Raw genomic sequence first — 20,086 nt, 5'->3', positions numbered from 1 at the left:
GTATAGTATTTAAGATTAATGGTGCATAATGGGGCACTATTCTCAAAAATGCAGTTTTCCAGGGTGTCTGCAGGTCCTTAAAAGTTCTTAAAATATAAATTATAAATTAAATCATGTAAACATCAGGCCTTAAAAGTCATAGTCTTGAATTGGAATCTTTTGAGGTCTTAATTGCTGCATTTTATCTAATTTTATTGATCCATCTTTGAATTTATTATTATTATTTTGTCAAAGTGAGTTCACATTTCTGATGTTATAATTTTTTTTTAGAACTACCACTGTACTTAATACTGTCTTCTTACTCTATAGTGGATTAATTAAACTCACTCTAGTAATTGTATTCCTGCTTAAAACCTACCTTTGCACGGGACCACATATATACTACTTACCTTTATACTTACCTGCAATGCTTGAATTAAAAAAGAAGATGATTTGTCCAATATTATGTCTTAAATTTGGTTAAAAATAATTAGATTTAAAATGTGTTAAGAGGCACTGAATTCAAGTGTGTGAAACCTGTAGACTCCCTGGTTTCCTCATGACTTTAAAAACATCTCTTCAAGTGACAATCCTTTCTGTTAATCAAATATTCCTTGGTTATATTTTATTGTCTCCGATTGCAGTCTTTTATCCCAAAAGCAGGCATTTTACTCTTGTGGGAATTCGCTATTTTTTTTAAGCCAAGGCTGCATTATTAACTGAACAAAACTGGCAAAGTTTCAATCTCAACTTTCTTTTGGAATCTGCAACTAAAAGAACATTAAACTGGAATGGTAGCAGCCTTCACGATTTAGCATTTAATACCTTCATTATTTGACATGACTGTGGTGCACATTCTCCAACAACTGTGATGAGTTAAAATGACATAAAACCTGGAGCCATGCAATATTACAGCATAAGAATACTGCAGACACTGCGCTAAGAGTGGGAAGAACCAGCTGCTTTTTTCCCCCTGGGGCCTCCAGACATCTTCAGCTGGTCATGATTTTGGTCAGATTGATTTCACATCATCTGCAGTACAGCTGCAAAATATGCAGACAAAAATCATGTTGGGATTGTTTTGACAGATACTGTGATTTTCATTTTCAAAAAAAAAAAAAAAAAAAATCTAAAAATGATGATGTGATTTTTGCTGGGCTTTTGTATCTGAGGAACACATTCCCTGACATCTGGAATATGACTTGTAGGTCAGGGCATCCCTGTGGAGCCTCAGTACTTAATTTATAATGGCATTTTGTGCATTTCCTGCAATTTGGATACTGCACTTGGCCCCATTGCGATTTTGATAATAGTGTAAATCACTGTGTAGCTCTAATCTGCATTGTTTAACACCAGGTGAAAGATGTGAATGTCTGTGTCTATCACATATGTTTAGAGTAGCTCTCCTTTTAGAGATATATACTAAGTAACCTTTTGCACATCACTTCACTGTACATTTTTTCACAGGTATTGTACATAGACTGGGTGTGGCACAGCTTCTCCAGAGGTGTGAGGACCTTAGCGCCCCTCACAGGGTGAATTTTTCCCTGAGTAGAAGCATCTGTCTTTTGCAAATACTGTTTTCTGGGAATGATAATAATCTTTAAAGAAGCATTAGAGAAATACAGGGACTGCCACTTTCAAGTACACTGACATGGCATGATCTTAAACACTGCTCTTACTCAACCAGACTCCATTTAATTTTCGACCATTTAGCGACTGATAACGTCTTCAAACGTTTGGATTAAGACAAACGGAGAGTAAAAGCCATGCCATGTTTCAAACTAAATCATATTTGTGATATATGCTCGTAGGAGTGCGTATTAAGACGTGTTTAACTTACAAATTAGTCGCTGACTTCAAAAAGTTCCTCCCAACTGAAATAAATCAGCCGCGGAACCGAAGTTACCGCAGCCGTTGTTTCGACGGGGGCAGAATTTGTTGCAACACCCAGCCGTTGGAATCGCATCTCGCATGAATGGAAAGATATTAGCTGTAAAAGCCTGGACTTAGGAATGGAAACTGGACTCAGAGCCTTCCAAGTTGACATTTTTTAGTCGGTATCCGTCGATTTAACGTGGGGACGTTGTTCCCTTTATTCAACTTTAAAGTGTTGTCTGTTTGTGTGTTGAGTGGAAGCTAAGCAGCCGCTAGCCTAAAACTACCAGTCAGGCTAGGTAACGTTAACATTACCGCTAGCCTGCGAGCTAGTGAGCACTGCTCCGACAACATAGACCAAAAACAGAGCAAAGATGGTTGAAAGTATATTTGACCTCCCGGTGGAGAAGCAGATATTTTATGCTGTGTTGGGGTTTTCGTGGACGGTGTATCTATGGGAGGCATATCTTTCTTACAGACAGGTAAGTTCAGCTTTTGTCAAAAGTTCCTGCTTTGTTGCTAAATGTGTTTAATGAGGGAAAATCGAATTGAGCCATTAACGAAGCTAGCAACGTGTGGTGACTGAAATAATGTAATTTTTTGTTTTATTTTCTTGCAAACTGAAGAGTCAATGTACTAGTTTTGTACCCTCCAGGTGTGACATTATTTACATGTACTCATGAACCTGTACAAATGTGCACACTGTGTGTATACAAGCTAAATGTATACATTTTCAGGTTGTTATTGATGTATTTACTGTTCGATGTTTTCACTTGGTGGAACTATGAAACCTGAATAACATTTCCTCTTCACAAAGTTCTTAAAAAAAATAAGTTTGGCTATTTTTCACCTCAGTTTATATCAAATTTGTGTTGGGAGTCAGTTGAAAGATGCTGGCAGACATCTATGCTTATAATACAATAACTATTAAAACAAACATAAAGCCCCATACTTTGTGATTAGTGTAACATCTAAGCACATATATAAAGTCTCAGTGAAATGGCATCTTTTGGAGCAGTTTGCTGAGTTGTTGTACTTCCCCTTAAAACAGGATATTGTGGCAAAAACGTGATTCAGGCTGATCAAGAGTGTAAATGAGTGTGTTAACAATGTAGTTTTATTTGACAGCATAAACAGAGAAGCAGAACGAGTACAGTTTGATAAAGTGAAAAGGCATTATTATATATTTGTATTATGCTTAATTGAGTGTGTTTTAAAAGTTGCTACTGTGTTGATAAGTCATTTTAGAGGGAAATACATTTATCAGCTACAACATTAAAACCACTGACAGGTGAAGTGATTTAATCTCCTTGTTACAATGCAATGTTCTGCTTGGAAACCTCTGGTTCTCTTGGTATTCATATGAATGCCACTTAACACACACCACCTACCAAAACACAGCTGCAGACAAAGTACACCTCCTCATGGCAACGGCACTACCCTATACCACCCCATCCCCTGATGCCACACTGATTCTCATTGGGATCGGTATCTTGGAATTTTGAAGGCCAGGTTGACTCCTTTAGATCCTTGTCACGTTCCTCGGGCCATTCCTGAGCAGTTTTTGCCATGGTGCATTTTCCTGCTGGAGGGGAGTACCTGCCATGAGGGGGTATACTCAATCTAGGGTGGATGGTGCGTGTCAAGTGGCATCCACATGAATGCCAAGACCCAAGGTTTCTCAGCAAAACACTGCATTGTAACAACATGATCAGCATTATTCACTTGTTGGTGGTTTTAATGTTGTAGCTGATTGCTGTAAACCCTAAAACAAACAAACCATCAAAGAAAGTAAGCAATTCAAAACATAATTGTATGTGTTGGTAAGTTAGAGGTGGGAGCTAGATCTTGGAAATGTATACACAAATAGATTAAATGTGTGCTTTCTGGAGCATACATCTGGACAAAAAAACCACAAAAGATTAAAAATAAAATCTGATATTAATTTGTAGCATGTGCTAACATTATAATGAACTTCCCCTCCACAGAGGAGGATATACAGAACAACAACACATGTGCCACAGGAACTCGGGAAGATCATGGATTCTGAAACATTCGAGAAGTCTCGTCTTTATCAGCTGGATAAAAGCAACTTCAGCTTTTGGTCTGGACTCTATTCTGAGACTGAAGGGACGGTAAGACAACTAGTAAATGAAAAGCCATAGATTGCTAGACTTGTGTGTTCACAATCAGTCTAGTTACTGAGTATGTTTGTGTTATGTTCACAACTTTTCAGCTGATCCTGCTCCTGGGTGGAATCCCATTCCTGTGGGGCGTCGCTGGTTCTGTGACAGCTCGCTTCGGATTTGATTCAGAGTACGAGATCACCCAGTCGCTTGCGTTTCTGATGCTTGCCACGCTGTTCAGCGCCTTCACTGGACTTCCCTGGAGTGTGTACAACACATTTGTCATTGAGGAGAAGCATGGATTTAACCAGCAGGTACACTGACTGAACAGCACTCAAACTCTGCAGACCTGAAATGTGGCCGTTTTAAATGTTAGTAGTTTCCTTCCTCAGGAAGAACAGCAGCTGTGATCAGCTTGATTTCATGACTGTTACAATGACTTTTCAAACTATCACCCTCTTATAAGCTCAGAAGCTGCAGTGGAAGTTCTGTATTTAGCTGTATTTTGGCAACTATTACAAACATAAAAAGCATGCAGATGGACAAAGATTAAATTATACTATGGGGCTTTATCGTTTTTCACTGTGAATGTTTGTCACCATTGGAATCTGTTGCAGCTGATATGAATTCAAGCAGACCACAGCAGCTTTATCTGTAAACTGAACTACAAACTTTTTACGGCCACATCCGAAGTCTAGTGTGATTATTTGATATTTAAAAGAGTACCAGTTTAAGACCCAAGCCACTTCCACACATTTTTTTCTGTCATCCACCATTATCTTATTAATGTCCTGTCTTCCTCTCAGACGTTGGGGTTCTTCCTTAAGGATGCCGTGAAGAAGTTTATCGTGACCCAGTGTATCCTCCTGCCTGTCACCTCGCTGCTCCTGTACATCATCAAGATTGGTGGAGACTACTTTTTCATCTACGCATGGCTCTTCACCCTAGCTGTTTCTCTGGTCAGTGCTGCATTCACCCTGTCAGCTGTTAATAAGTGAAGAAGAAGAAAAGTAGAGAAAAGGCCTCTTTGCATAATAAAGGGATGTGTAGTTAGTCTGGTAAATAGGAGGTAACTCAAAAGCAGCACGTAGTCACTCTGTAGGACTGTATATAAAGATGGATGACATGACAGCTTCTCAAAAGTGAAGCCAGAAGATCTTGATTGCCCCCTGGTGGCTGGCTGCAATATAGGTTTTAAACCCCACTCCCTCCATGTTAGCAAATGAGACACGGGCTGAGCTAAAAAATAAGTACACGTCAAGTAAATTTTCCCTATGACAGTTTTTGTCATTTTAGGTAGTTCTTATAACACCGCTGTATATCCAAGTGTTCATTATTCTAATAAGTTTGGCTATAACTAGTTATTTGATGCTATAAGAAGGAGGTTTACTTCATGATTGACAGCTGTGTGTGTCCATCACTGTGCTCATGTGCCGATCAGTGGTGCTGCTCGCAATTGGTTGGACTGGTGTATGGGCAGGAACTCGCTACTATGCTGTGGAAGGAAGTGGAAGAGGGTTGTCCATCTTTATATACAGTCTATGCTCTGTAGTTACACTTCGACTGGTTGTTTATTCATCATAATTCATCTCCTCTCCTCCTGTGTTTTCAGGTACTGGTAACGATCTATGCTGACTACATCGCTCCCCTGTTTGACAAGTTCACCCCGTTGCCTGAAGGAGAGCTGAAGTCGGACATTGAGGCCATGGCTAAGAGTATAAGCTTCCCCCTCACCAAGGTTTATGTTGTTGAAGGTAATCTTATACCACTTAATCCAGAGTGCTCACAACTGGAGCCATATGCCTGTTAAATCATCAAAGTTTCATGTTCTTGTTTGGCATCTTGTCATTGTCATATTATGTATCTAAGTTTTAGAGATATGTTGAATATTTCTACATGTTGGTTGTAGATTCACTGCTCTTAAACTGTCTTGAATGTTCTCCATACTTACAGGCTCCAAGCGTTCGTCACACAGCAACGCCTACTTCTATGGGTTCTTCAAGAACAAACGCATCGTGCTGTTCGACACTCTGCTGGAGGACTACTCGCCCCTGAACAAGTCTGGAGAGCCGCAGCCCGAGCAGCCAGAGAGCGATGACACAGCCGGTGAATCAAAAGCCAAGCCAAAGGTCACAAAGCCATAAACTTTATTCAGAAAAGTCTTGATTGCACTCATTACTACCCAGGTCTCCGTAGGGGCTGTACACATGCCATGTCTCTAACCACCTGGAAAATAGGAGTTTGGACGCAGTGTGCTTTTTCTGTGCCAACTTTCAAGAGCGCAGAGAAACACTGGGTCTGAAGTTGCGAGGCAAACATAACAAGCACCGCATCATAGCCTTCTTACATGAAATCCTGAGTGCAGAGCTGATCTTTTTTAGTGTGTAGGCCTAAAATATTGTCCGTGTGACAGATGTAAAGCTCTGATAGCTCTGCACTAAAATGATCAACGATTTCTCCATATTTATCACAGACTGATATTTATGGAAGGAGGGAGAGATATCTGTCAGCTGTGATTGGTTATTCCCTGTCACATGACATGGTGTGCACTGCTGCGTTCCAAAAGTTTAACTCAGTTTATCTCCGAGTGCAGCCGCTGCACTTTGAAAAATAGGCGCTTGGGAACAAGTGCGCATTGCTCTGGTGTTTGAGCGTGCATGCTGTGCGTCTACATCGAAATCAATGGATTTGAGGGCGCAACAAACACCGCATTATGTTCGACCCCTTACTGGCCTTGAAAAGGTTTGTGTGGCTCTTTGACTTAAATGCATCGCAGGTTTTCCTTGACAGTACTTGACTTTGCAAAACAGCGCTCAAATGAATCAACATGCATCATGTCTTTGGACGTCTCCATCCAAAAATCATCACTGACTTGACTGTATTTTAAGTGAAAGTGCCCTCTGTAACCTCCAATAGTATTGACCACATTTTTCACCAGATTTCACACATTTTAACCTCATCATAATTCCTTGAATTTAAAGTAATTTAAAGATCCCTTCCAATGAAAATCAAGTTTTTAAACTTTGTTAATATGTCCATATGGTGTTTTTCATTTGCTACAAGACATGAGCGTAATAAGCAGTCAATGCCATGGCTGAGCATTTCTGCCTTGGATCTGCAGCGTACCACTGACAGACTCAAAAACATGGATTCTGACTTCTAGGATTTTTAAACCTCACACAAACATATTCTCAAACTGCAGGCAAGAGACTCGGGCTATTCATCGATTCATGCATGCTAAATGAGGCAAACGTGTAGAGTTACATTTAAGCCATTTTTGGCATGGAGAGATTTTTTATGGAAAAAAAACTTTGAAATACAGAGATGATTTTAGGGGATTAATTAATGCTAGGAGAGGAACTTTCACATGTCAGAACCTGGAAATGCAATAGTGATAAATTCATAAATAGAATTAACACTCATATAATCTGTTCACCTCAAGGGCCAGAAGCTCTAGCCCAGGAGGACATTATTGATCATCGAGCAATATTTCTATCAAACTTGTAGTGAGTGAACAGGGAAGGCTTGAAAGTCAACAGCACACACAACGGTTAATGTTCTGGCTGTTGTGGTGATCCCTGTGACCTGGCTGTTATACAATTGTTTTTGTATTGTCTCTTTGTGAAATTCAACGATGTTGTTCTCTCTTACAGAACAAGAAACAAGGATGTAACAACCCAGAGATCCTTGCAGTCCTGGGTCATGAGCTTGGCCACTGGAAGCTTGGCCACACTGTCAAGAATATCGTCATCAGTCAGGTGATACAGTCTCTCCTTGAGTCTTCACTCAATGTTCAAAACACCAGAACAAAGTTGGCCTGATCACACATAGTCAGATGCAAATGTTCAGATGCAAGTTGATATGCAAATAACATCTGTTCTCTCTGCAGATGAACTCCTTCCTGTGCTTCTCCCTGTTTGCTGTTCTGATTGGACGCAAGGAGCTGTTTGTAGCTTTTGGCTTCAATGACAGCCAGCCCACATTAATAGGCTTGATGATTATCTTCCAGTTCATCTTCTCCCCGTACAATGAGGTGAGTATGTGATTGGTCGTTATTTATTGTTTGTTATTTTGCTCCAGGCGTTCCCACAATTCCGATTGATATATATTTTGTCTTCGCAGCTGCTGTCCTTCTGTCTGACGGTCCTGAGTCGCAGGTTTGAGTTCCAAGCAGATGCTTTTGCACGCGGCATGGGCAAAGCCTCTGAGCTCTACTCCGCCCTCATCAAGCTCAACAAGGACAACCTGGGCTTCCCCGTGGCTGACTGGTTGTTCTCCATGTGGCACTATTCCCACCCTCCCCTCCTGGAGCGCCTCAGAGCACTGGGCAGCATCAAGCAGGACTGACGGGGCTGGAGGGGGGAGGCGCGACCGCTGCCTCCTCCGAAGGGCCTCCGCAAACCGCTCCTGGCCCTGTGATGCACCCTGGCCTTTTTCTACCTGTCCGCCCCCCTTTCATCTTGTTTTATTTTCTTTTAGTCATTCCTCTCCTTGACATACTTTCTATTTTTTCCCTTTGAAACTTTGTTTTAAACAGAACCAAAACATATCAGCACAAGCCAGCCTAAAAAAGCCTGAACTGAAGTCTCCGCTGTTTCTCTAGAGACACCTAATGTGCACTTGTAGAGAGCAATACATCTGGGCAATGTGTGTTTAGCAAAAGCTGTTGTCAGAGCACAGATCACATTTACAGATTGACCTCGAGGTATAGTTTTGAACTTATTTTATTTCTGTACAATCGGATTATTTTCCTTTTTTGACTATAAAGAACAAAAGTATTAAAACTGTGTGATTTTGAAACCTGAATACCGGCTTTACAGTGCTTTTTGCAGATACACAGGCCAGAATTTGATTTGCCTCTCAAGTGCAACTTTTGCTTCTTTAGAAATGATCTCCAGGCCAGCTCAAGAGTGAAAACAATCTAGTCATCAACTCAAATTCTCAGTTTTTTGCAAGAGGAGCTATGTAGATGCTTTATCACAGTGACAAAGTGTGAGTGCCTCTAATTATCTCTGGTTTTGTTCCCATAATGGACACATGAACAAACCAGTGCAGAAAATTTCATTTAAAATTAGGTTCGATTTTTTTACACGCACTGGGGGGGATCTTGTTTTATTTTTTTCTAAAGCACTTGCTTGTCGGTGAGGTTCCAACCATACCTGTACATATGTAACTTTAATGAGTAGAGTAATGGCGTATGATGTGAATTGTGAAAAAAATGTTGAATGTGGTTTGAAATTTTAAGTTGATGCTGTGTTTCTTAGTTTCTTCTCTTGGTTTTGGGACGGAGTGAGCCCAGAGTTGCCTGGCAAGCAGAGTATTTATAGGGGGACTTGGGGAAGGGGGTCTGCAAGGTCCCTTTCACCACATAAGCCAGTGTTTGGTTTGTTCAGCGAGGGGACTGTGTACTTTCTTTTTGCTGCATTGAATAAAATCCTTCAAAGCATTCCATATGTTTCATGGTTTTGTTTAGTTAAATAAAGATAAAAAATGACAAGTAAAAAGTAAGATTGTGTTTGACAAAGTATAGTTGCATCTTTTATTCAATCAATCAATCAATTTTATTTATAAAGCCCAAAATCACAAATCACAATTTGCCTCACAGGGCTTTACAGCATACGACATCCCTCTGTCCTTTGGACCCTTGCAGCGGATAAGGAAAAACTCCCCAAAAATTATTATTTTGGTCTTCGCTTAACAGCTTTCAGTAATATGTCATGGTTAGTTTTAGTTATTTCTTTTTGTATTTGATAACTCATTTTAATGTATGCATGTTGTAAGAGTTTCCTGAGGACTATCTTACAACTATAGATTTAAATTATTTTTAATTAATCCATTGTAGCTTTTTCATGTTTAATTCGTTTTTGCGCTATAAGATAACGATTTTTTTTTTACTGGAAAGGTTTTTCTATTTTTTTTAATTTTATTATTATTTTTTTATTATTATTATTTAAATTATTATTTTAACTTTGTTTGAAAATTAAACTATTTAAAAAATGAATGTATACTATGACTTTTTAAGCACCTTTTTCGACATACTATACTATGACTTTTTTTGCACTTTTGTTTTTACATATACTGTGACTTTTTTCGACATACTATACTATGGCAAATTATTTAAATTATTTTAACTTTATTTGAAAATTAAATTATTTCAAAAATGAATGAATTAATTTACTTAATTATAATTATAAAATTTAAAAAATATATAAAGGAAAAAACAAACAAAAAGTAAAAGTAAATAGCCCATGATAGCTATTTAAATAGTAATGTAGGAAAAAAGGAGCAGCAGTGAGGGGGTATTGTTGACAAAAATAAGTTTATTAATAATAATGATAATAATAATAATAATAGATAATTATTATAATAACGCATTTTATTTATAGGCGCCTTTCAGAAAACAAGCAGCAATATATCCATAGATAATGAAATCCAACAGTTCTGTAATATACAATAAAATTTAATAAAATGACTAAACAAAAATCATAATTATAAATATTAGGTATAAAATAAGGAACAAGGAGCAAATTATTTAAATTAAAATGAACAAATTGAGTGTTATAGACTTATTTTTTTAACACAGGATTAAATAGATTTAATATTTAACTTGAATTCTTTTAAGAAAACTTAAATATACAAAATCTCGTCGGTAATAAATCAAAAAATCAAACATATCAGATGTCGTCATAATATCAGCAGTCACGTAGTGAACGTAAGGTGATATCACGCTGACCACATTCGAGACCAAACCATTTCCAAAATGGCAGACGGTATTTTTTTCCTACACGCTATATTTAATCACGTGTCGTGTATTAAAAACACATCAGCTATCGCACTGTATATTAATAAATGAGTTGTTATTTCTATGTGTTCCTCATTAAACTAACGTGACGTGGCGACATTACTCACCCCCTGTCTGGCCAATAATGGCGCCGTCCAGTGGCGTATTTTGAGGACAAGGGTACGTACTGCTGTCAGTGTTGTTTTCACATGTGAGAATCAACTATGGCGAGACTGCTGAGGCCTAGCATCAGGACTTTTGTCACCTCACAGCTGCGAATGTCATCCGACCAGGTAAAATGCGGCCTGGAAACACGTTACTCCATTAACACACTGCTTTTGTGACTGTTACACCGCTGTGTGTAAATTAATTAGCTTAATAATTTTGGCTAACTGAAAGCTTGTCTGACAATTAGTAGGTCAACGGTTGTTGATCACATGATTATAGGTCAGAGGAACTTTGCACCAAATCCATTTTAGGGACATATTAACAGTAATGCAGCACTTTATGTTTCACTAAAATCACATCAAGCCTCTAAATGATTTGTTGCACAGAACAGTTTCTGGTCTTTTCCCCAAAACGTTATGGTAACACTGCAAACAAGGAATTCTGTTGCACTCCTTCCTGAAACACCTGACCTTCAGAATAGGGTGAATTTCATAGGGTGCTTAACACCACACAGATAAGACTTGATAGTGAAACCCAAGGGAGGAATTAACTTTGAAACTGTAATTTGAAGCCACTGTCTCTTAAAGGAATGTCTGCACACAAAGCAATAACAATGCTTGTATTTGTCTTTGAATGTTTGCACTAATCATTTATCTCCATGCCCTGTCTTAGCTGGGCGAGCTGGGTAAAGGTGCAGGAAAAGGTGGTGGCGGTGGAGGGTCCATCAGAGAGGCAGGTGGTGCACTGGGGAAGAAGCAGGCTGCTGAGGAGGAGCTGTACTTCAGGTGTGCATTTATTCCCTTTACAGCAACCACATGTGGACAGTTAGCTGTACTATGTCTTTCTCAGTGATGCTGCCTTATAGCCCTAATGTCTTTCTGTTTGTTCACCCACCACCTTATCTGTCCATCTGCACACAAGGCGTAAGGAGCAGGAGCAGCTGGCCGCACTGAGGCAGCATCACCAAGAGGAAATCGAACATCACAAAAAGGAGATTGAGCGTCTGCAGCGCGAGATTGACCGCCACAAGGGAAAGATCAGGAAGCTGAAGCACGACGACTGAGCCAAACTTTCCAATAAATAAAAAAGTTACGGTTTTCTCACCATCCCAGCCCGACAGCTTCACTAATCACTCAGATAGCTGCATGCACTGTGTCAGCAGGCCAGTCTTTAATGTGTGCGTGATTGTTCTGTAAATGCATGAAAGTTATTAAAACTTAAAGCTTATAAAATGATGATTGTTTCCATGGCATGCTGTGACACAAGTTGTACAACTTTTTTCAACCCTCTCCCCGTTTTTGTAGTCAGTCACTGTGCTCTATGTGCAGGCAAACGGCCAAAGTGGAGAAACCTAGATATCTTTAATGCTGCTTCACGTAACACCTATTTTTCTTCCTGTGTGATGTTTAAATAAATTTGTATTGTAAATGGCACCAGTAGCTCTATCTTTTAGTCTTTTTAGTAATTTATTATGGAAACCTACCAAACATTCTCTAATGTCAGCTTCTCACATGTGAGGATTTGCTGCTTTTTACAGTTTCATGTTGAGGCACATTTCATACCTTTATGTTTTTGGACTGTTTGTCAGAGAAAGCAAGCATCTTTGATATGAAAAGGTAAAAATATTACCTGAGAAAGCACTTCATCATCAATGTGATTCGAATTATTGTAAAAAAATATATAAGCATTGACATTAGAAATATGAGGAATATGCACCAAATTTTGACACAGCACTGGGTTTAAATATATTTTGTGATTGTGTGTCAAGTTGCTCTTTAAGGCCCTCATCAGTTCAGTTGATGTGTTTTTGTGGTGCATATCCCCAAACAAGTGGATTTCCAAACTAAAACAAATCAGACAACTCTAGTGGGCATTACCTCTAAATACATGAGCACAGAGTGACATTGTACACACCAACATAGCTTTCCCTCAATTCAACATAAGAGTTAAAATTGCTTAAAAATGACTAGGTGATTAGGGACTGTTCGTTACTTATGAGAGGGAATGGTGGTGCATAATTGGAGGCATGTTAAATGTTTTTTTAAAGCACTTGGGAGGGAATTTAGTTTTTATTTTAGATTATTATTAATTTTATTATTATTATAAATTATTAATTATTTTAAATACCACCTGAGCCCCGTTTGAAAAAGCCCATATCACAGCATTTCTCATAGTCAGAAACTGTAAAAACAGAAATTATCTCTGGCTTTTAGAATTTCTGATGCTTCTTGAACACATCATGCTCAGCCAATAGCAGGGAACACAACCAAATCTAAGCTTAAAATCATGTTATTTAAAGCAACTCTTACCTTTCTTGCATTTCACACAGTATTTAGAAAAAATCTGAACATCCACAACTCCCGCCTCTCTTCAAAGTCCCATCCCTCTCCTCCTGTAACTCTTCGGCTCGGGCTGAATGCAATGATTGGTCGGAGTTTTCTTAGAACCATAGAATGGTACAATTATGAGTTTTTATCTCTGGTGGAATTCACTCACATTTTAGTGTGCCATCAGCTTATTAATTGCATTTTAACCTAAACAAAGAAAAGCAGAAAATTTCCAGAAAGGTAAGTGTCGCTTTAATCAGAATCACTTCATTCTACATCTCCTTTACAATTTGCCAAAAATAAAAAGTTTGCACTGACCCTGTTAAAGGAAAATAATAAAAATTCTGTGCTCTTGCATGCATGTAAATAGTGAAAAACTTATTCATTTCAATCCTAGGAATTTGCTTTCAGTTTTTATATGTCAGCCATCAAAGGGTTAGGGCCTACTTATTGTGGAGGGAGGGTCATGCATTTTCCACAGGTCACCCAGGGAGGCTAATATTTGTAGCTTCAAGGAGGGTCGAGATTCAAAAAACAAACATAATACAAAGTTGCACCCCTTATCAGTAGAGTGCTGTCCCTTAAAAGCATAAAACAGCAAGATGGTGCAGTTAGGTGAACATATGTATTAGTATTCTCCAATAACAGCAAGCAGAAGACTGAGCTTTAATTAAAGGTTTAGATTAAGGAGGAAAGTAAAAAAATTTTTTTTTTAAAGTATTAATTTATTAGAAATAATAATTTAAAAAAATCTGTTATAGTTTATCAACAATAAACTAAACTTCTCCCTCCATGCAACAGCGTCGCTGAACATTTGAACAGACTTCCCACGAGAAAGAAATACAAAAACGTCACTTCCGCCTGCCCCTGCCTTTTACCACGAGCAGCCCCGTGCGTCTTTCTTTTCGCTCATCATGGCGGACCGGTTCAATAAGGTGGGCAACCGCTGCGGAATTATAATGTCTTTTTTTGCTGTTTAGTGGAAGTTAATTCCGGTATTTTATAGTTAACATAAAGGCGATATCTATGGGACTCCTTGGTGTTGTCGTTGTTTTGTCCGGTGTTACTGTTAAGACTTGTTTTTAAAACATGTTTGAGGCAGTGAGCGGTATGTGAGTGGACATGCCTTCATCATGGCAGCTTCCCTGACGAGTCAACGCCGTTAGCTTGCTAGCTTAAACCAGTGTCATGATTATGTGCAAGTTTGGGTAACGTACGCGGAAATTTAGTAACTTAATAGATTATTACACTAGGGTGTTAACATTTATGGTCATCCATGTTAGCTGAGGCTAAATTACAACGTCAGTTAAGATGTCATGCTTTGACGTTAATGCTAAGCTAAAGGCAGTCGGCAAGTTACATGTGGCAGGTTATTACAAGGCTCAAGGAGGCGAAAATGGTTCTCTCAAAGTTCTTAAACGTTTTTAATTAGCAATGATTGTTTTACATGTTCAATACGTGCAGCTTATACTTAGGACTAACTATAATATAAAATGTAAACAGCATCAGGCCGGTATTAACGTTAAAGTGAAGCATCCATCTGCTTTACATTACCATGCTAGTTGATGAGAGCCATCGCTGGTCTGATTTTTAGGTGTAACTTTAAATACCTGTATCTCTGTCTTTTTGAATCCTGCAGGTTCTGCTGCTTGATGGCAGGGGCCATCTACTCGGCCGCCTTGCTGCCCTTGTGGCTAAACAGGTTCTGCTAGGTAAGTGTTTCTGAAATACATTTTTGTGTAAAATGTGAAAACTGTTTCTGCTAAAGCCATATGTAGAAGCACACAAACTACATTCAAATTTTGAGCAGCCCTTTGAATGAGAAGCTGCTGTGTTGCTTCAGCCTGTCAATGATGATGACCTTTACCTCATTTGCTTGAGTTTAACGACCATGAGAAAACTCACATGCACTACCATCTGAGACAAGACGGATTGTTAACTAGATTTTTTTTTTCCCTTAAATGTCCAAATTTTAAACTCTTGCCTGTTTCTTTTCAGGACACAAAGTAGTGGTGGTGAGATGCGAAGGCATCAACATCTCCGGCAACTTCTACCGTAACAAGCGTAAGTAGAATACATCTCTGCTCAGTTGAACGTCTTTGATATGCTTGTTGTCTATGATGTTTTACCCATATTATTCGAGTTTCAATGACCATGAGACCACTTACATGCACTACCATCTGAGACATCAGCGTTACATACTAAAGTAATGCAACTGCTTAGTACCTTGAACTGTTTGAAACACAGTCCGAATGATGTCTGTATTGTGTACCCCTCTATAGTGAAGTACCTGGCTTTCCTGCGTAAGAGGATGAACACCAACCCCTCTCGTGGACCGTACCACTTTAGAGCTCCCAGCAGGATCTTCTGGAGGACTGTCAGAGGTGAGAACGCAACACTACTCAGTACACAGAAACTTCCTCACCAGAATATGAAATTACTTCAGTGCTGATGAAAGATAGTTGCACTGAGGATGTATCAAGAATATCACAGCATTTACTGTGTAAGAAATTGATATGTAATTGAGGAGTTTATTATCACTTAAGTTGGTAGACTGGACACTGCCGCATTGAAACGAAAACAGTCAGAGCAGAGGAGTCTCTAACAAAACTCTCACTGCTCCTGAACTGCGGTCAAACCTTGGCAGTGCTGATCAAGTTTGAAGCAAAATTTTGTGACTGTATTTCCCATTTCTTGCCTCGAATGTTTTCATACACATATTTTAGCAAACTGTTAAGCAGTAAAATGAGCTTGTGACTCGTCCGCCATGTTAAACGTTTGATCGACATGATTATTGTTGCACTAGAGACTCCAGGACTGATTGGTTTTTGGTGCGCTGCAGTCGATTCTACCTAATGCCAGTAGAGGTAGTCAGAAGAGGAGGAAGGACATGATGCTTTTTCAGATCATCTGTCACAGTGAAAGTTTTAGCAAATATGAGTTATTTTCATTGAAGTTACCAACTGTAGCTTTAAACTATAATTCATAAGAACCCTTCGAAGATCCACTGTTGGACTGAAATATAATTCTGAGTCCTGTGAGTTGAATCTTGTGAAGCGTGACCTTAACCTTAATTTGACCAGGCACAAGTTGTTCCTTACTTGACCATGATGAGCACTTTATCCCGAAGCTGATCATCTCTTGATGAGCCTAACTTTTCGGATCTGATTGCTGAGTTGAGTAGGGACATATATTTATTTGTGCTTGGACAAAAATATCTTTGGATACAGCTTCAGTTGTTAATGAAACTGGTATAATGGTTTAGCTTTGTTAATCCCTGTGGGGAAACCAGTTTGCCCCCAAATCAACTCATACTGACAAGTGATATGGACATTACATTCACTGTACAAAACAAATACACAGTTCAACAAATAACAAGAAGAGACATTTTTACTTACTAGTATTCTCTGCTATCCAGGCATGCTGCCCCACAAAACCAAGAGAGGACAGGCTGCTCTGGAGAGGCTGAAGGTGTTCGACGGTATCCCCCCGCCCTATGACAAGGTGACGAATCTCAGTTAATGTGGCCGAAACATGCGGCTTTACCTCTGCTGTCTGTGATGTCATTAATCCCTTACCTACCTTGTTTGAGTAGTGACTCTGAAAAAAAAATTCTGTCTGAGACATGCTTTTCTATCAGTGTTTAGATGTGTTGTCGTCGTCTTTGTCTGATTTTGGCTTTTGTTCCACAGAGGAAGCGCATGGTTGTTCCAGCTGCTCTCAAGATTGTGCGTCTGAAGCCCACTCGCAAGGTGAGCCTTGAATATTTGATTAAGAGCTGACGAAATTAGGTTTCAGTGTCACATTTCTGACTTGCATTGTAGAACTAACTTGGCTTTGAAATTTACAAACATGGACAAAATCAAATTGAAGTGCTTCAGTTTACCTGCAACAACAGTTCTAACTTGACGGTGATGAGAAATTTATCCCGAAGCTGATCATCTCTTGATGAGTCAAACTTTTCGGATCTGATTACTGAGTTGAGTTGACGAGTTGTATCTCAAATTGAAGCTTAAAACATGGAAGCTTGCACTTTGTTTAAATCTACAGGGGTGCCCACTTTTCTCAATTTTTAAGAAGGATGTCTGTGATACACTGAAACGTACTGACTTGGACTTTTCTTTCCCGCTCAGTTCGCCCTCCTCGGGCGTCTGGCACATGAGGTCGGCTGGAAGTACCAGGCAATCACAGCCACCCTGGAGGAGAAGAGAAAAGAGAAGGCTAAGCTCCGCTACGGCAAGAAAAAGACACTGGTCAAGCTTACCAAGCAGGCAGAGAAGAACGTCGAGGGCAAAATTGCAAAATACACAGATGTTCTGAAACAATATGGAGTCCTTGTCTGAGCTGGTTGTCTCTAGCCAATAAAGATAAATACATGTTTATAGAAAGTGTATTGACTTTTTCATTCCTCAAGACTGGAAATTGCACTTAATTGGAAATAAAGTGAATTATTGTACTAAAATGATGCTAGCTGTAATGTTGGATATAAATCAGATCTAAGAATGGGGACACTACAGTTTAAGCAGCTGCAATTCACATGCGACCTGGGCCTAGTTTTTACAATGTGGTTGCAGACAGTTCACAGATGCTTACATTATAGTTACGAAGTTGTCATGCAATCAATATGTACAGCATATAATAATCCCATGACAGGTTTTTGACAGTGTCGGTAATGTACATCATTACTTTGAGACCCTGCAGCACCTCAGCCACTGCTTTTGCTTCTATAACCCATCTTGCATGTAATTGGAAAAACTGCATACAGCCTCTGTTACAGAAAAACTGCTGAACAAAATGTTAAATTCCTGCTCTCTGGGCAAACTAGAGAATTGGTTCATATTGTATAAGCCAGGGGCATTTCTCTCCCTTGCTGAAATTTAACATGAATAGTGTGGAAGGAGAAAATTAGTGTGAAGAATAAGACTTTCATGCATCAGACAATTAAAGAATACCAGATTATGATGAATTTGGGTGTCTGCAAATACCTATATTTATAAGGAACTAATAATTCTAAACTGAAAGCTGCCATTTTAGAAATATTACACGTCATGACCGACTCTCAAAGTTCTCTGAAAGGATTAACACTAAAGGATGTAATTGTCTGATTTGAAATAGTAAGGAAGTATGAGGTGAAATTTCATTCACCAAGTAGTATTTTGAAATAACTGAAGACAGAGAGGTTAGAGAGCATTATTACCTTTTTTATCTCAACATTTTACCATCCGGGTCATTCAGCTTCCCATTTGTTTCACCATCTGCTACAGCTGTAGTGAAACGTGAGAATAAGATTATGAGAAATGTGTTTTACTACCTGTTTTATTTTACAAATCACAGATGAGAAGACATGTAAAGACAGTGGACAGTGTTATACTGACACCAATGTTATGTTCACTAATTTCTCTTATGTCACAGTCTAATCTTTTCAGGGGAACTAGAGTTTTGGCAAAATGTAATGCAGTGTTGTTTCCACTGCAGTTGGGCCTTTTTACCAGCAGATGGCAGTGTTTTACTAAAATTCACGTGGGATCGGTTGTAGAAATACCAAACACTGCAAAGTATTCCTTAAAAATAAATAAATGAAATAAATAAAAGATGAAATTGACCTAAGTCTTGAGTGAATCAGGGATTTTAGAGTTTGATTACCAAAGAGCGAAATTAAAGAAAATAATACAGGTATTACCGCTGTTCTCCTGCACCGAGGAGTTCAGGCAATAGTGTGTACTTTCTTAATACATAACATATGAAGCAATCCTTTGAGAACCTGCTTAAAATGAATATGGGTAAAATAATAAAAACACAGTCCTGATGAAATGGACATCATAGATGTTAAACTACATGTACAGTAATATGGTTTTAAAGGATTACCCTCCAGAAAATACAGTTGATTCCAGCTAATTCTCCTTAGGAGGTAATCCCACTCACTGTAGAGGTTATTGGATTTCTTCAAGAACAATTGGTAGCCCAAAATAACCAAAGCAATTTAGCTGCTTTTTTTCGTCCAGTGGAACAACTGAATCTCCTGGGAAGGCATGGGAATTGCCCAGATATCCGTACCTCCTCCACTTAAAATAGGACACACTCTGAGGTCATTCCCTGTTTTTACTGGTGCTCCAAACGGAGCTGCAGTAAGAGATGACTGACACAATAAGTAGATAATGAATGTTATTGAGCATCAGTCATTTCGATCTACTTAATCACATCAGCACTGACCTGTGTGCTTTCACATGATGACAGCATTTACTGAACATGTGTTTACTGTTTTGACTCTGACGACCCACTAACCCTACAGTAACTATAGCAGCAGCAGGTTTTCATGAATTGTGAAGGGCACAGATTCACAACCTTTCTGCCTTGTAAGCCAAGTGATTTTTCTTTTTCTCACTTTTTAATCTGAAGGACATTTAGATTGTAAAGGAACTGTTTACCCCCAAATCAAAAACACATATTTGTCCTCTTATCTGCAGGGCTGTTTGTCAATCCAGATTGTTTTGGTGTGAGTTGCTGAGTGTTGGATATATCGGCAGTAGAGATGTCTGCCTTCTCTTGAATATAATGAAACCATAAGGCACTCAGCTTGTGGTGCTCAAAGCACCAAATAATATACATTTGCTCAACAGCAATGTCTCTTTCCAGAAATCATGACCCGGTTATTCAAGATAATCCACAGACCTTGTTGTGAGCACTTTCTTCCTACTGAACTACACCCACCAACCATTTTACAGTGCAGAAGGAAGTGTACATCTACTCATGGATGAGAGGCTCTTGCTTATGATAGCACGAGTGTCCTTGCTTTCAATTTCTCACAGTGTTGCAGTGGCAAGAAGCCC

The 20,086-nt window shown here is 39.0% G+C and overlaps 3 protein-coding genes and 4 non-coding genes across 7 annotated transcripts; all 7 read left to right on the top strand.

Annotated features, from left to right (window-relative positions):
• Positions 1–1,900: 1,900 nt before the first annotated feature.
• On the top strand, positions 1,901–9,430 carry zmpste24 (zinc metallopeptidase, STE24 homolog). The gene is made up of 9 exons (XM_050061882.1): positions 1,901–2,339; positions 3,846–3,992; positions 4,094–4,297; positions 4,790–4,942; positions 5,596–5,737; positions 5,937–6,112; positions 7,637–7,741; positions 7,873–8,016; positions 8,106–9,430. Exons 1-9 carry the CDS (start codon positions 2,232–2,234, stop codon positions 8,328–8,330), a joined length of 1,404 nt encoding a protein of 467 aa, XP_049917839.1. The 5' UTR covers positions 1,901–2,231; the 3' UTR covers positions 8,331–9,430.
• A 1,475-nt stretch (positions 9,431–10,905) lies between these two features.
• Positions 10,906–12,365, top strand: atp5if1b (ATP synthase inhibitory factor subunit 1b). The gene is made up of 3 exons (XM_050061883.1): positions 10,906–11,057; positions 11,605–11,717; positions 11,854–12,365. Exons 1-3 carry the CDS (start codon positions 10,989–10,991, stop codon positions 11,993–11,995), a joined length of 324 nt encoding a protein of 107 aa, XP_049917840.1. The 5' UTR covers positions 10,906–10,988; the 3' UTR covers positions 11,996–12,365.
• A 1,496-nt stretch (positions 12,366–13,861) lies between these two features.
• rpl13a (ribosomal protein L13a) lies at positions 13,862–17,647 on the top strand. The gene is made up of 8 exons (XM_050062305.1): positions 13,862–13,874; positions 14,082–14,194; positions 14,899–14,971; positions 15,258–15,323; positions 15,542–15,643; positions 16,678–16,763; positions 16,952–17,011; positions 17,393–17,647. Exons 1-8 carry the CDS (start codon positions 13,862–13,864, stop codon positions 17,600–17,602), a joined length of 723 nt encoding a protein of 240 aa, XP_049918262.1. The 3' UTR covers positions 17,603–17,647.
• Positions 15,103–15,186, top strand: LOC126401581 (small nucleolar RNA Z195/SNORD33/SNORD32 family). Its single transcript, XR_007571099.1, has one exon. It is a non-coding gene; the product is annotated as a small nucleolar RNA Z195/SNORD33/SNORD32 family (small nucleolar RNA).
• On the top strand, positions 15,370–15,449 carry LOC126401571 (small nucleolar RNA Z195/SNORD33/SNORD32 family). The gene has a single exon (XR_007571088.1). It is a non-coding gene; the product is annotated as a small nucleolar RNA Z195/SNORD33/SNORD32 family (small nucleolar RNA).
• Positions 16,362–16,437, top strand: LOC126401573 (small nucleolar RNA SNORD50). The gene has a single exon (XR_007571090.1). It is a non-coding gene; the product is annotated as a small nucleolar RNA SNORD50 (small nucleolar RNA).
• Positions 17,166–17,241, top strand: LOC126401574 (small nucleolar RNA SNORD50). The gene has a single exon (XR_007571091.1). It is a non-coding gene; the product is annotated as a small nucleolar RNA SNORD50 (small nucleolar RNA).
• Positions 17,648–20,086: the final 2,439 nt, after the last annotated feature.

The sequence above is a fragment of the Epinephelus moara genome, chromosome 14 (genome assembly GCF_006386435.1).
Source record: "Epinephelus moara isolate mb chromosome 14, YSFRI_EMoa_1.0, whole genome shotgun sequence".
Classification (NCBI taxonomy): Eukaryota; Metazoa; Chordata; class Actinopteri; order Perciformes; family Serranidae; genus Epinephelus; species Epinephelus moara.
This window is presented reverse-complemented; position numbering and strand designations above follow the sequence as displayed.